Source organism: Theropithecus gelada, chromosome 2 (genome assembly GCF_003255815.1).
Source record: "Theropithecus gelada isolate Dixy chromosome 2, Tgel_1.0, whole genome shotgun sequence".
Classification (NCBI taxonomy): Eukaryota; Metazoa; Chordata; class Mammalia; order Primates; family Cercopithecidae; genus Theropithecus; species Theropithecus gelada.
The window spans coordinates 96,082,914-96,098,069 of NC_037669.1; the positions used below are offsets into that span (position 1 = coordinate 96,082,914).

A 15,156-nucleotide genomic window follows, 5' to 3' on the forward strand; every position below is an offset into this window, starting at 1 on the left:
CAAAACTATATAAATTCTGTTGACTTGTAAGAGTAGAGAGAGTAACAACTTAAATAATGCAAAAATTCAGGTGCTCCACTATAATTTGCTAGCAATAGTTTTACCAATCTGAGTGAAAAGAAAAATAAGAATATGAAACATTTGATACTAAAACACCAATTCCTGACCTTTTCCCATAATCTAACTTAACAATAAATAGATGGAAAAATTCAGAAAGAGAAGGAAGAGTGTCTGAAGCCTGCATTAATTTATCCACAACATGGAAAATATTCAAGAGTTTTACATTCTTATTTTTTTTTTTTTTGAATTTTATGTTCTTGTTAAGAACACTGCCATGGGCCGAGCTGTGGCTTATGTCTGTAATACCAGTGCTTTGAGAGGCTGACGTGAGAGGATCCCTTGAGCACAAGAGTTCGAGACTAGCCTGGGCAATGAAGCAAGACTCTGCATCTACAAAAAACAAAAAAAATTAGCTGGGTGTAATGATATGTGCCTGTAGTCCAAGCTACTAGGGAGGCTGAGGCAGGAGAAGTGCTTGAGTCCAGGAGTTTGAGGCTGTGGTAAGCTATGATCGCACCCCTGTACTCCAGCCTGGGTAACAGAGGAAGACCCTGTCTCTAAAAAACAAAAAAGAACACTGCACCATCCTCATACAAAATATTCAGGCCAATAGTTACATTTTACCTGTTTCAGCAAATTCACAAAAGGGAGTATCTGGTCTTTCATCTTCACGGTTTTTTGTGAGTGTTTCAGCAATGCAAGCACAAAATGTCTGGAAATCTGCAAATTTTTCACAGCCCATTTTTACGTTAATGTATAATTTTCCCAATTTGGTCCAGTCACCTTTTTCTTTACAATGCTATCAAAATTATTAAAAACAAAACAAAAGAGAAAGAAAAAGAATGAAAACTATGTCATTTATGCAAACATGTCTTTAGGCATTAGATATACATAAATTAATATGTATATCTAATGTTTTAGGCATTAGATATACATAAATTAATATGTATATCTAATGTTTTAGGCATTAGATATACATAAATTAATAAGACAAAATCTTCAGATCTTATAAACTTACTGACAAGCATCATATCAATAACATACTATTGTAGCTTTGCTTTTCTGGCTATAGTAAAGCCTCTATAAATTCCAAATAGCAATGCACATTTGTTTTAATTATCCAGGTCTTAAAGTATTTAACTGTATTTACCCCCAAACCTGAACCTGACAGTGGGGATGGATTTATGGAAAACAGAGATGAGTAGCATAATTTGAACTGTCTCCACGGCAATGCATTATTTTACTACTTTTAGAAAGTGCATTTTAATGTTATCTGGCCATTTATAATTTGGGCCCACATATCGTTTTGGACACTACGTTTTACAAAAGTGGCCACAAAGTGAATTTCAGTCAACTTATTATCTTTGTACAATTTCTGTTATAAACTAAAAAAGTTTTTCACATCAAAAGTCTTAAGAATATAAAAGTACTAATTAAAACCAGAGACACAATTACTACATGAATACAAAAGTGATACTAAATTTAAAAGTAAAAATCATCCTGAAGGTCCTCATTTCTTATATTCTAAATGGTTGGAGAGTTCAGTGTGATCTGGGATTTCCCCCATCATTTCATGTATTGTAGCCATCCATGACAAGTACCTCAGCTTTCTTACGCACTCAGCAAGTCTGCCCAGCCTCAAGAATTAAAGACTAAGCTCTGAATTATTATTTCACTTTAATATAATTTTGAAACTGAACAATTTTTAGAATTATTTTTAATACAGTTCACAACTCTAGAAATTAAAATGTTTGCCTTCAAAATATTAACTTGTAAGAAAAACAAAACTTCCTTTCCTTGAACATTTTTGCTGTATAACAGCCACATTTCTAAAACTTCTCATAAAATGGGGTTATTATTCAAAACGTTTTTGTTGCTATTGATTTGCGGAGATCCCAGCAATGTATTTAAAATAATAAATGTCATACCTCTAATTTATTCAAGGCTGAATCTAAATCACACTTCCAGTTCTTTTCAAATTGCCTCATCTGTAACCTTTAACAACAGAAAAGAGTTAATTATACTACATTCACCCCTTAAAAGTCACTGCCGCTTCTACTTAATCTGTCCTACAGTTTATAAGAAACCAGAGGAAAAAATGAATGTATATAATATGCTATAAACATTCTTCAGAGCTGGAAAAAGGCAGCTATACAGACACTTACTTTATATTATTTCCTCCCCAAAACAGTAAGAAGGAAAAAGCAAATTTCACATGAAATCATACCTTCAGCCTAACTTGTACACAGAGTATGTCAAAACTTCAAAATAACTGTGACTAAAAGGAGAAAAAAAATACCAAATCCTGGCACATGATCTCTACTGCTCCTGCCCTACCCTTACTGCTCCACAGGATTTGTGGCAATCAAAGACAGACCAAACAAAAACAGAGCAAGCAAACACACAAAACCTGACGGGGAGAATTGAAGAGGGAAACTACCAGAAAGATTTAACAATGATTTAAAAATACTGCTACAAAGGCTAAGTCCACATTAAGTTTGAAAATGCTAAAACAAAACAAAACAAAACAACAAAAAAAACCACGTCTGGGTAGATCAGAACCATGAGGAAGGATTTTAAAAGTCTGTATGATTTAAAGAAGGCAATTTTTGAAATGCATAGTTTTTGGAAAAGAAAAAAAGACAAAAATGAAAGAAACACACTTTGGCAATTAGAAGAAAAGAAAAAAAAAGGCAGAGGGAATAAGAAGGTGCCATTAAACTAGGAGTATTATGTAATACCCAAATATGAGTTCATCAATTTTGGTAATTTATCTAGAGCATTAAGAAGGAAGAACATACTATCACATTTGGGATTAAGGAAAAAAAAAAAACAATTTTCTAACTCCTTTTATGAAGCAAGTATAACTAATATTTAAACTAGATAGACAGCCTGTATGAGGTGGCTCACACCAGAAATCTCAGCACTCTGGAAGGCCGAGGTGGGCAGATCCCTTGAGCCCAGGAGTGTGAGACCAGCCTGGTTACCATAGTGAATACTACCTCTGCAAAAATTAGCTGGGTGTGGTGGGATGCACCTGTAGCACCAGCTACTTGGGAGACTGAGATGGGAGGATTACCTAAGCCCAGGAGGTCCAGGCTGCAGTGAGTTGTAACTGCATTACTGCACTCCAGCCTGGGAAATAGAGCAAGATCCTGTCTCAATCCATCAATAGTCAAACAAAAAACAATAGCTTTTATAGATACAAAAAAAATTACATAATGATACAGAAAATCTCATTTACAATAGCACCCAAAATATGAAGTACTTATACAAGGAAAATCATAAAACACTCCTGAAAGACACATTACTACTACTTGGAGTTAGGAAGTTGATACTAAATGTATGGAGAAGCGTACATGCAAGAAGATCCAGGAAAACACCGAAAAACGATGAAAAAGAATTATCCTTACCAAATACTAAAACATACTATTAAAGCTTCTGTAGTTACTATAGTGTGGTTCCAGTGCAGGAATAGGCAAACAGGCCAGTGGAATAAAATACAAAGTTGAGAAACAGATCCCATTGTATATGAAATTTAGTATATGATAAGGGTGGCATCTCAAATCACTGGAGGTAAATATGGACATTTTATTTTATTCATTATTTTTTGAGACAGAGTCTTGCTCTGTTGCCCAGGCTGGAGTGCAGTGGCGCTATCTCCGCTCACTGCAAGCTCTGCCTCCCAGGTTCACGCCATTCTCCTGCCTCAGCCTTCCGAGTAGCTGGGACTACAGGCATCCACCACCACACCCAGCTAACTTTTTGTATTTTTAGTAGAGACAGGGCTTCACTGTGTTCGCCAGAATGGTCTTGATCTCCTGACCTCGTGATCTGCCCACCTCGGCCTCCCAAAGTGTTGGGATTACAGGTGTGAGCCACCACGCCGGGTCAAGATGGACATTTTAATACATGTTTTGGGAAAGTTGGATAATCATTTGGAAAAAATAAAACTGAATCAATTTCACACAACATACCCAAGAGAAAAAACTCCACGTAGATTAAAAACCTAACTGTAAAAATGAAATCATACAAGTAGTAGAAGAAAACATGTGCCAGTTTGCCTAAAACCTTCATGTAGAGAAATGATGACTCAAAATCCACATGCAATAAAACATAACCTTGACTCAAAACTGAGAAAAAAGATTGAAATACAAGGTGGCATAAAAATAAAACTTTTTGCATGGTAAAAAACACTAGAAGGTCAAAAGACAACTGACAAACTGGAAGAAAAATTGCAATATATACTACAAAGGGTTAATACCTGTAAGAACTCTAAAAGTTTAAGAACCAAAGAACCAAAACCTAATAGAAAAAGGAGGAAAAAAAGTGAAGAGTTCACATAAAACATGTAAACATAGCCCTCAAATATATGAATAGAAAATGCTCAAATTCATTTATGAGAGAAATGCAAGCTAAAACACCATTTGTCACCTAATAGATTAGCAAACATTAAAAAACGTTCTAATACATTATGTTAGAAAGCTAGGCTGAAAAAGGCAGTCTCATATTTCTGATAGGAACACAAATGAGTACAACTATTCTCGAGGAAAATTTGGCAATACCTAACAAAAGTTATATATACTTACCTTTAAAAGTTGTAAGTTATATACTTATCTTCACAATTTTTTGACTTTTAAATAAGCTCACAGGAATTTCCAAAAATAGTACATAAAGTCCTGTGTACTCTTCACCCAGTTTTTTCCAATAGTGACATTTCATATACTACCAGGAAACTGACTCTGGTATAATACTGTTAACTACAGGCCTTATTCATTTTTTTTATCAATTTTTACATGTATTTGTGTGTGTGTATGTAACTACAAGTGTTCCATTTCTACAAAGGAACTTTCTCATGGTACCCTCTTATACTCATCCCCTCTCCACTGTCCCTGTCCCCTGCAACCACTAATCAGTTCTCCACTTCTTAGTTTTGTCATCTCGGGGATATTACATAAATGAAATGTATGCATTGTGTAGCATATAGCCTTTTGAGATTAGCTTTTAAAATTCAACATAATTCTCTTGAGATCAATCCAATTTGTTGCACATTTCAATAGTTTCTCCCTCTTTTTACCTCAATAGTATGCCACGGTATGTACCACAGTTTAACTATAACTATTCATTCACCTATTGAAGGATATCTGAGGTTTTTTTTCCAGTTTCTGGTTATTACAATTAAAGCTGCTAAGAACATTTATCTATAAGTTTTTATGTGACCAAAAGTTTTCATTTCTCTAGGATAAATGCCTAGGAGTTCAATAGCTGCCTTTGGTATGTGCATGTTTAGTTTGTAGAGAAACTGTTGAACTGCTTTTCAGAGCAGCTGTACCATTTTATATTCTCACCAACAGCATATGATCCAGTTTATCCACACTCTCCCCAGCATTTGGTGTTAACACCATTTAAAATAAAATTCTATCACTCTGATAGGTGTGTGGTGATATCTCACATGGTTTTATTTTACATTTCTCTTATGGCTAACAATTTTGAACTTATTTTCATGTGCTTAGTTGCCATCTGCATATCCTCATTGGTGAAATACGTTTATGTCTTTAGCCTACTTTCTTTCTTTCTTTTTTTTTTTTTGAGACAGTCTCACTCTGTTGCCCAAGCTGGAGTGCAGTGGCATGATCTCGGTTCACGGCAACCTCTGCCTCCTGGGTTCAAGTGATTCTCCTGGAGCCTCAGCCTCCTGAGTAGCTGGGACTACAGGCATGTGCCACCATGCCTGGGCAATTTTTGTATTTTTAGTAGAGATGGGGTTTTACCATGTTGGCCAGGCTGGTCTCAAACTCCTGATCTCAAGTGATCCGCCCACCTCAGCCTCCCAAAGTGCTGGGATTACAGACGTAAGACATGGTGCCCAGCTCCCATTTTCTAATAGTATCATTTGTTTGTTTATTATTGAATTTTGAGACTTTCAAAATATATTCTCAGCTGGGCACGGTGGCTCATGCCTGTAATCCTAGCAGTTTGGGAGGCCGAGGTAGGTGGACCATGAGGTCAGGAGTTTGAGATCAGCCTGGCTAACATGGTGAAATCCCGTCTCTACTAAAAATACAAAAATTAGCTGTGCATGGTCGCACACATCTGTAATCCCACTACCCGGGAGGCTGAGGCAGGAGAGTAACTTGAACCCAGGAGGTGGAGGTTGCAGTAAGCTGAGATTGTGCCACTGCACTCCAGCCTGGGTGACAGAGCAAGACTCCGTCTTGGGGAAAGAAAAAAAAACATATATATGTTTTATATAATTATATATATTGTATATATAATATATATACAATATATATTATACAATATATAATAGACATACAATGTATATGTATTACATATAATATATACAATATATTATACATAATATATGTTATATAGAGAGAGGTTTCCAAATTTTCCCCTATTTTTTCGTAAAAGTTTTATAGTTTTTTGTTTAAATTCATGATTCATTTTGAATTAATTTTTGTATAAGGTATAGGGTTTGGGTCAAAGTTTTTTGTTTTTTACTATGGCTGTTCAATTGCTCTAGCATCATTTGTTTAAAAACTAGCTTTCTTCCATAAAATTGCTTTTGTACCTTATAAAATCAATTGAACATATTAGTAGTGGTTTATTTCTGGATTCCCTCTGTTCCTTTGATCTATGTGTCTCTCCCTCCATACAATAACATACTTTCTTAATTATTTGATTACTGTTAGTACGTCTTAAAACATTAAGTAGAGTGAATCCTTTTACTTTATCCTATTCTTTTTTTCTTTTTTGAGACAGGGACTCTATCTGTCACCCAGGCTGGAGTACAGTGGTGCAATCACAGCTCACTGCAGCCTCTAACTCTGGGGCTCAAGTGATCCTCCCACCTCAGCCTCCCAAGTAGCTGGGATTACAGGTGCGCGACACTATGCCCAGCTAATTTTTTGTAGAGATGGGGTTTCACCATGTTGCCCAGGCTGGCCTTGAACTCCTGGGCTTAAGTAATCTGCCTGCCTCGCCCTCCCAAAGTGCTGTGATTACAGGTGTGAGCCACTGCATCCAGCCTATTCTTTTTTAGAAGTTGTCTTAGCTGTTCTAGTTCTTTTACCTTTGTACATAAATTTTAGAATATATGTTTTTATATCTACAAAAAAATTTTGCCGGAGGGATTCTGGTAGGAATTGAGTTAAACCAATGGATGAAATTTTGGAGAACTGACACTTTTATTAAGTTTCCCAATCCATGAATGTAGTATGTCTATTTATTTAATTCTTCAGTTTCTTTCATCAGCATTTTGTAACTTTCAGCATATAAGTTTAGCATGTGTTCAGTCAGATTTTTACCTAATTTTTGTTTTTAGCCATTGTAAAGATACTGTTTTAAATGTTGGTTTCCCTAGTTCGTTTTCAGTATATAGAAATATGGTTGATTTTTTTGTTGATGTTTATGCTGCAACCTTGCTGCACTCATTAGTTCTAGGAGAGTGTTTTGTTTTGTTTTTTGGTACATTCCTTGGCATATATGTAGAAAATGTCATCTGCAAATATGGACAGTTTTATTTCTTTACTTCCAATCTGTATGCTAGCTATTTCCATTTCTTGCCTTACACTGGCTAAGATTTATCACAGTATATTGAATGAGAGTGGTATCAGTGAACATCCTTGCCATGTTCCCAATCTTAGGAAGAAGCATCCAGTCTTTCATCTAAATATAATATTTGCTGTACGTTTCTTACAGATACTCTTTGTGAAGTTAAAGAATTTCTTCCTTTATTCATAATTTGCTGAGTTTTAAAAATAATGCATGGATACTGCATTTTGTCAAATGATTTTCTGAACTGAATAATCATGTGGCTTTTCTTCTTATACTGTAGATATGATGAATTACGTTGATTGATTTTCAAATATTGAACCATCTTTGCATTCTTGGAATAAACCCTATTTGGTCATGGTGTACAATTCTTTTTACAAATTCCTGGATTCAATATGGTAATATTTTACTGAGAATTTCTGCATCAAAGCTCAGGAGAGATAACACTAATTTGTAATTTTATTTTATTTTCCTTTTTTTTTTTTTTTTTTGAGACAGACTTTCACTTTTGTCCAGGCTGGAGTGCAATGGTCCAATCTCAGCTCACTGCAACCTCCGCCTCCCAGGTTCAAGGGATTCTCCTGCCTTAGCCTATCAAGTAGCTGGGATTATAGGCATGCACCACCATGCCCAGCTAATTTTGTATTTTTAGTAGAGATGGGGTTTCACCATGTTGGTCAGGCTGGCCTCAAACTCCTGACCTCAGGTGATCCACCCGCCTCGGCTTCTCAAAGTGCTGGGATTACAGGTGTGAGTCACCATGTCCGGCCGTAGTTTTTTCTTTTTTTTTTTTTTTTTTGCGTATTCTGTGTGTCTGGTTTTTGTGTCTGGGTAACACTGGTATCAAAATATGCTGGTAAATGTTCCCTCCTTTATGTTTTCTGGAAGAGACTGCATAAATCCATGCTGATTCTTCTTTGAATGACTGGTAGAATTGTCCAATGAAACTATCTTGCCCTTGAAATGTCTTTTTCGGAAGCTTTTAAATGATGGACTAAATTTCTTCCATAGTTATAAGACTATTTAGATGATCTAGTTTATATTGCATCAACTTTGTTTTTTTGTGGTTTTTAAGGACTTGCTCCATTTCATCTATGTTGCTGAGTTTATATCAAGTTGCTCAAGGCAATCCCTTATTATCACTTTAACAGCTGCAGTAACTGCACTGATAACCCTGGTCTCATTCCTGGTAATTCATGTCTTCATGTCTGCTTTTTTTTTTAGTCTTGCTAAGAGGCTTGTTAATTTTATTGATCTTTTCAAAGAAACAGCTTTTTGTTTCATTGATTTACTTTTTGTTTTCGGCTTCATTGATTCATATTCTTACCTTTATTGCCTTTCTTATGCTTGCTTTGAGTTTATTTTGCTCTTATTTTTCCTTGTTTTGTGAGGTGGGAGCTTAGAATATTGTGTAACGGATTTTCCTCTCAGGATTGCTTTATCTGCATCCCCAAGTTGTGATTTATTTTCATTTTTATTCAGTTCTAACAGTTCACTTAGTTTTGAGACTTTCTCTTCACATGTGGATTATAGAGAAGTGTGTTGTTTAATTTCCAAGTGTTTGGAGATTTTCCTATTATACCTCCATTGTTGATTTCCAGTTTGATTCTATTACAGTCAAATAATGTACTCTGTATAGTTTTAATTGTTTTAAATTTTTTGAGGTTTATGATCCAGGATATGGTCTACCTTGCTGAATGTTCCATAGATGCTTGAAAAGAATATGTATTCTGTTGTTTTGGGGTACAGTGTTCTATAAATGTCTATTAAATCCTGTTGATTGATGGTGGTATTTAGTTCTACCTCCTTGCTGATTTCCTAGTATTTCTATCAATTATTGAGAGAGGGATATTGAAGTCCCCAACTATAATTATAGATCTGTCCATTTCTCCTTTCAATTCTATAATTTTGTTTAATGTATTTTGAAGCTGTTTTTTTGGTGCATATACTTTATAACTGCTATGTTTTCTTGGCGTATTGATCATCTTATTATGTAGTGTCCCTCTTTGTAACTGTAATTTTCTTTGCTCTGAAGTCTATTTAATTTGTTATTAATATAATCACTCATGCTCCTTTTCAAACTGTTTGCATGGTATATTGTTTCAACTACCTATATCCTTATAATGGAAGTTAATTTCTTATAAAGGGCATATAGTTATACTTTTATATGTATTCTGCCAACTGCAATCCTTTAATTATTGTATTTAGAACATTTACACAAACAGTGTATCTTGGATATCACTCTAAATAAATTCATAGAGAAATTCTTCATTTTTTTATGGCTTGATTGTGTGGATATACTATATTATTCGTCTACTGTATTGGTATTTATATTGTTCCTAATATTTTGCAAGTATAAACAATGCTGCAATGAATAACCTTGGGTGTGCATATGTTTGTATTGACAGAGGTGTATTTTCAGGGTACATTTGTAGAATTGGGATTGCTGAGTCAATAGGTAAGTGTACTAGAGCAACAACTAAAAATATGTATATACAAAGAGAGATGCTAAAAAACTATAGCTAATCAGAATGGAATTCTAAAAAATGTTCAAGTACTCCCCACAGGAAAATAGAAAAAGGGAAACAGGAGATAAAAAGTAAATAATAAAGTTGCACACTTAAGCTTCAACATTTCAATACTCACTTTAAATGTAGAAGTTTTAAAATAATCGCTGAATGTTAAGAAATTTCCTAGGTTATAGGCACATATAAATTCTCACTAATGTCCTGAATATAAATGTTAAAATTCTTTCTAGCAGTCTTATCTTCTGTGAAAGTCTTTCAAATGAACTGTAAACTAGCCAATTAAAAATATAATCAAAATCAAAATATAAATGAGTATTAAAATTCATTTGACTACTTTGGGATGCTGAAGCAGGCAGATCACTTGAGCTCAGGAGTTCGAGACCAGACTAGGCAACATGTTGAAATCCTGCCTCTGAAAAAAATACAAAAAAAGTTAGCTAGGGCATGGTGGCACGTGCCTGTAGTCCCAGAGAGTTGGGAGGCTAAGGTGGGAGAATTGCTTCAGCCTGAGAGGTTGAGGCTGCAATGAGCCATGAGCCATGATTGCACCACTGCACTCCAGCTTGGGAGACAGAGGGAGATACTGTCTCAAAGAAAAAAAATAACTGCCTAGTGCAGAATAGGGTGATTATTTCAAAGAGTCAAGAAAATTCAAACACAAAATAACACATACTATCTTCTTTTTCTTTTGCCTTGGAGCTGGGTTCACATGCTCAATTACGATCTAAACTCCTTAACTATCCAGTTATTATCCTACTCTCTCAAAACTCTCCATCATCAAATAGGTCACCAATGTTAATACCTCTTAAAGAATACTATATACAGTTATGCATCATTTGATGGGTATGTGTCTTTTTTTTGAGACAGAGTCTTGCTCTGTTGTCCAGGCTGGAGTGCAGTGGCATGATCTTGGCTCAGTGCCACCTCTGCTTTCTAGGTTCAAGCGATTCTCCCACCTCAGCCTCCTGAGTAGCTGGGATTACAGGCGTGCACCACTATACCCAGCTGATTTTTCTATTTTTTGTAGAAATGAGGTTTCACATGTTGGCCAGGCTAGTCTCAAACTCCCAACCTCAGGTGATCCACCTGCCTCAGCCTCCCAAAGTGCTGGGATTACAGGCGTGAGCCACTGCACCAGGCTGGGGATATGTCCTCAGAAATGTGTCTTTACCTGATTTCATCTTTGTGTGATCACCATAAGGGTGTACTCACACAAACCTAGATGGTACAGCCTACTATTCACCTAGGCTATATGATATAGCCTGTTGCTCCTAGGCTACCAACCTGTACAGCATGTTATTGTACTGAATACTGTAGGCAACTGTAACACAAACTGTAGACTTTACAAATACTATATACTTAGGCTACACTTAATTTAGAAAAAAAGTTTTTCTTTCTTCAATGTTAACTTTAATTTACTGTAACTTTACAAATTGTATTTAAACTTTTTGACTCTTTTGTAATAACACCCAGCTTAAAACAGAAACACAAACATGTTCTCTATATCCTTATTCTATAAACTTTTTTCTGTTTTTGAAAATTTTTATTTTTATCTTTTTACTTTGTAAACTGTTTTGTTAAAAACTAAGACACAAATACATGCACTAGCCTAGGCCTACAGAGAATAAGGATCATCAATATCACTGTCTTCCACCTCTACATCTTGTCTCTCCGGAAGGTCTATGGGTCAATCACATGTACGGAGTTGTCATCTCCTATGATAATAATGCCTACTTCTGGAATACTTTCTGGAGGACCTGCCTGAATCTGTTTTACACTTAACTTTAAAAATATATAAGTAGGAGTACACTCTAAAATAATAATAAAGTACAGCAAATACATAGACCACTAACACTAATTTATTATCATTATCAAATATTATATACTGCACATAGTTGTATGTGCTATACTTTTATATGACTGGCAGCACAGTAAGTTTGTTTACACTAGTATCACTACAAATGTACAAGTAGTGCATTGTGCTCTGAGATTACAACAGCTAAGATGTCACTATGAGATAGGAATATTTCAGCCCCATTTTAATTTTGTGGGATCACTATGGTATACGTGGTCCATCATTAACCAAAACATCATTATGGGGCACATAACTATAATGGTTTGAAGCGTGAGCACAGAAAGGGGCAGAGGGTATAAAGATACAATTTTCAAAGTTATATACTATAAAATAGACTAAGAATATTCATGATTGTGTTGCTTGTGTTTGAAAGCACAATAGGGCAACTACAGTTAACAGGAATGTACAGCATATTTCAAATAACCAGAAGAGAAGCTCTGGAATGTCCCTAATACAAAGAAATGATAAATGTTTGAGGTGATGAATATCCCGGTTACCCTGATTTGATCATTATACATTGTATACATGTATCATTAAAACTCATGTACTCTGTAAACATATACAACTATTATGCATCAATAAAAAAAGTGAAAAGCTGGATTGTTCTGGGGTCTTCCTATATACTAACAGGGTCTGCTATCAATCATTGCATGAATGGTGAAGTTCAGTAGCTATTCAAGGCACCAGATACTGCTATTCTCTTGAGCCTTGATGCATACACTTTCCCTGTGCAACTGCTACTGAATCTGGTGGGAGATTAACATCTATTAGTCATGTGAGCTCTCTGCCATAGCTGCCACTGTCCAAAATGGGAAAAGTTTTTCACATATCGCTCTGGGGAAGAATAAACTCAATGACTGGAAGACAACATCAATGCACCCTACTTAAAAACAAATTAGACTCCAGAACTATATGCTCGATGAATTATACTCTTCTTACAAAAAATTTGTTTCCTAGGTAGTACTCAAAATCTATTTAGCCTAAACAGTGTTACAATTTTCATGGAAAACATGAATATTGTTAATTACCAGTAATTAAATTTAAAAAATCATAGAACTTGGAAAACTCAAATGAATTTCAATGCTAGTGATTGAAGGGAAGTAGTATTACTTAGAGCTGCAATTCTTTTAACTGCACCGAGGCATCTAGGGCACAATGGCAAACTCACCAGGACACCACAGGTTATTTTAAGTTTTCAGGCTGACATTTGTCAGACACTGAACAAATTACTACTATTAACTTGTTTGGACCTAACTAGTTGATAAATGGGACAGTTAATACCTTTCTTTTGGCCTAGGGACACAGAACCAAGAAAGTTTGGAAACCTTTGCATTACAGGATAATGAGAAATGAGATAAAAATAGCAATGGAAGCTCCATATTGGAGATTTCTGGGCATTCTGAAGCATTTCAGTAGTTGATTTGATCTTTATCAAATCTAATTACATTTAAAAAGTTATGATTCATTTAAACACATAATTTATATATTTTTTCTATGTATGTTATACTTTAATTTTTTTTTTAAGTCGTGACTTTCCTTTTTCTTGGTATATTATGGTACTACTTGGGTACTACTTGTATAGTTGTGAGAGTTTGTTTTTTTTTTTTTTTTTTTTTTTGAGACGGAGTCTCACTCTGTCGCTCAGGGAGTGGCATGATCTCGGCTCACTGTAACCTCCGCCTCCTGGATTCAAGTGATTCTCCTGCCTCAGCCTCCTGAGTAGCTGGGATTACAGGCGCGCACGACCACACTCAGCTAATTTTTGTATTTTTAGTAGAGACGGGGTTTCACCATGTTGGTCAGATTGGTCTTGAACTCCTGACCTTGTGATCCACCCGCTTCAGCCTCACAAAGTGCTGGGATTACAGGCATGAGCCACCGTGCCCGGATTTTTTTTTTTTTTTTTTTTTTTAAAGGTCTTTGGAGGCCCATGAGCTGAATAGAGAAAGTAAATAAAGTAGGGGTACTAAAGTATTTTATTAAGATAACAACAAAAAGTGAGTCAAATAGAAAAAAGAATTAAGGTAATTTGTACACATATAAGAGAGTACATTAGGTGTAATTAAGTGGTGAAACAGAAGATATAAGACACACTTTTTTTTTTATTATACTTTAAGTTCTAGGGTACATGTGCACAACGTGCAGGTTTGTTACACATGTATACATGTGCCATGTTGGTGTGCTGCACCCATCAAGTCGTCAGCACCCATCAGCTCGTCATTTACATCAGGTATAACTCCCAATGCCATCCCCTCCCCCCTTCCCCCTCCCGACAATAGGCCCTGGTGTGTGACGTTCCCCTTTCCATGTCCAAGTGATCTCATTGTTCAATTCCCACCTATGAGTGAGAATATGCGGTGTTTGGTTTTCTGTTCTTGCGATAGTTTGCTGACAATGATGGTTTCCAGCTGCATCCATGTCCCTACAAAGGACATGAACTCATCCTTTTTTATGGCTGCATAGTATTCCATGGTGCATATGTGCCACATTTTCTTAATCCAGTCTGTCACTGATGGACATTTGGGTTGATTCCAAGTCTTTGCTATTGTGAATAGTCCCACAATAAACATACGTGTGCATGTGTCTTTATAGCAGCATGATCTATAATCCTTTGGGTATATACCCAGTAATGGGATGGCTGGGTCATATGGTATTTCTAGTTCTAGATCCTTGAGGAATGGCCATACTGTTTTCCACAATGGTTGAACTAGTTTACAATCCCACCAACAGTGTAAAAGTGTTCCTATTTCTCCGCATTCTCTCCAGCACCTGTTGTTTCCTGACTTTTTAATGATTGCCATTCTAACTGGTGTGATATGGTATCTCATTGTGGTTTTGATTTGCATTTCTCTGATGGCCAGTGATGATGAGCATTTTTTCATGTGTCTGTTGGCTGTATGAATGTCTTCTTTTCAGAAATGTCTGTTCATATCCTTTGCCCACTTTTTGATGGGGTTTTTTTTTTCTTGTAAATTTGTTTGAGTTCTTTGTAGGTTCTGGATATTAGCCGTTTGTCAGATGAGTAGATTGCAAACATTTTCTCCCATTCTGTAAGTTGCCTGTTCACTCTGATGGTAGTTCTTTTACTGTGCAGAAGCTCTTTAGTTTAATTAGATCCCATTTGTCAATTTTGGCTTTTGTTGCCGTTGCTTTTGG

The 15,156-nt window shown here is 35.8% G+C and overlaps 1 protein-coding gene across 1 annotated transcript in view; it reads right to left on the minus strand.

Moving 5' to 3' along the window:
• The window catches only part of TOPAZ1 (testis and ovary specific PAZ domain containing 1), a 92,501-nt gene that overhangs the window by 26,157 nt on the left and 51,188 nt on the right, over positions 1 to 15,156 (minus strand). Inside the window, exons 13-14 of the mRNA XM_025377230.1 lie at positions 1,989 to 2,055; positions 685 to 859 (exon numbers count right to left, since the gene is read on the minus strand). Of these exons, the coding sequence (XP_025233015.1) occupies positions 685 to 859; positions 1,989 to 2,055 (242 nt within the window). The remainder of the gene's footprint in view (positions 1 to 684; positions 860 to 1,988; positions 2,056 to 15,156) is intronic.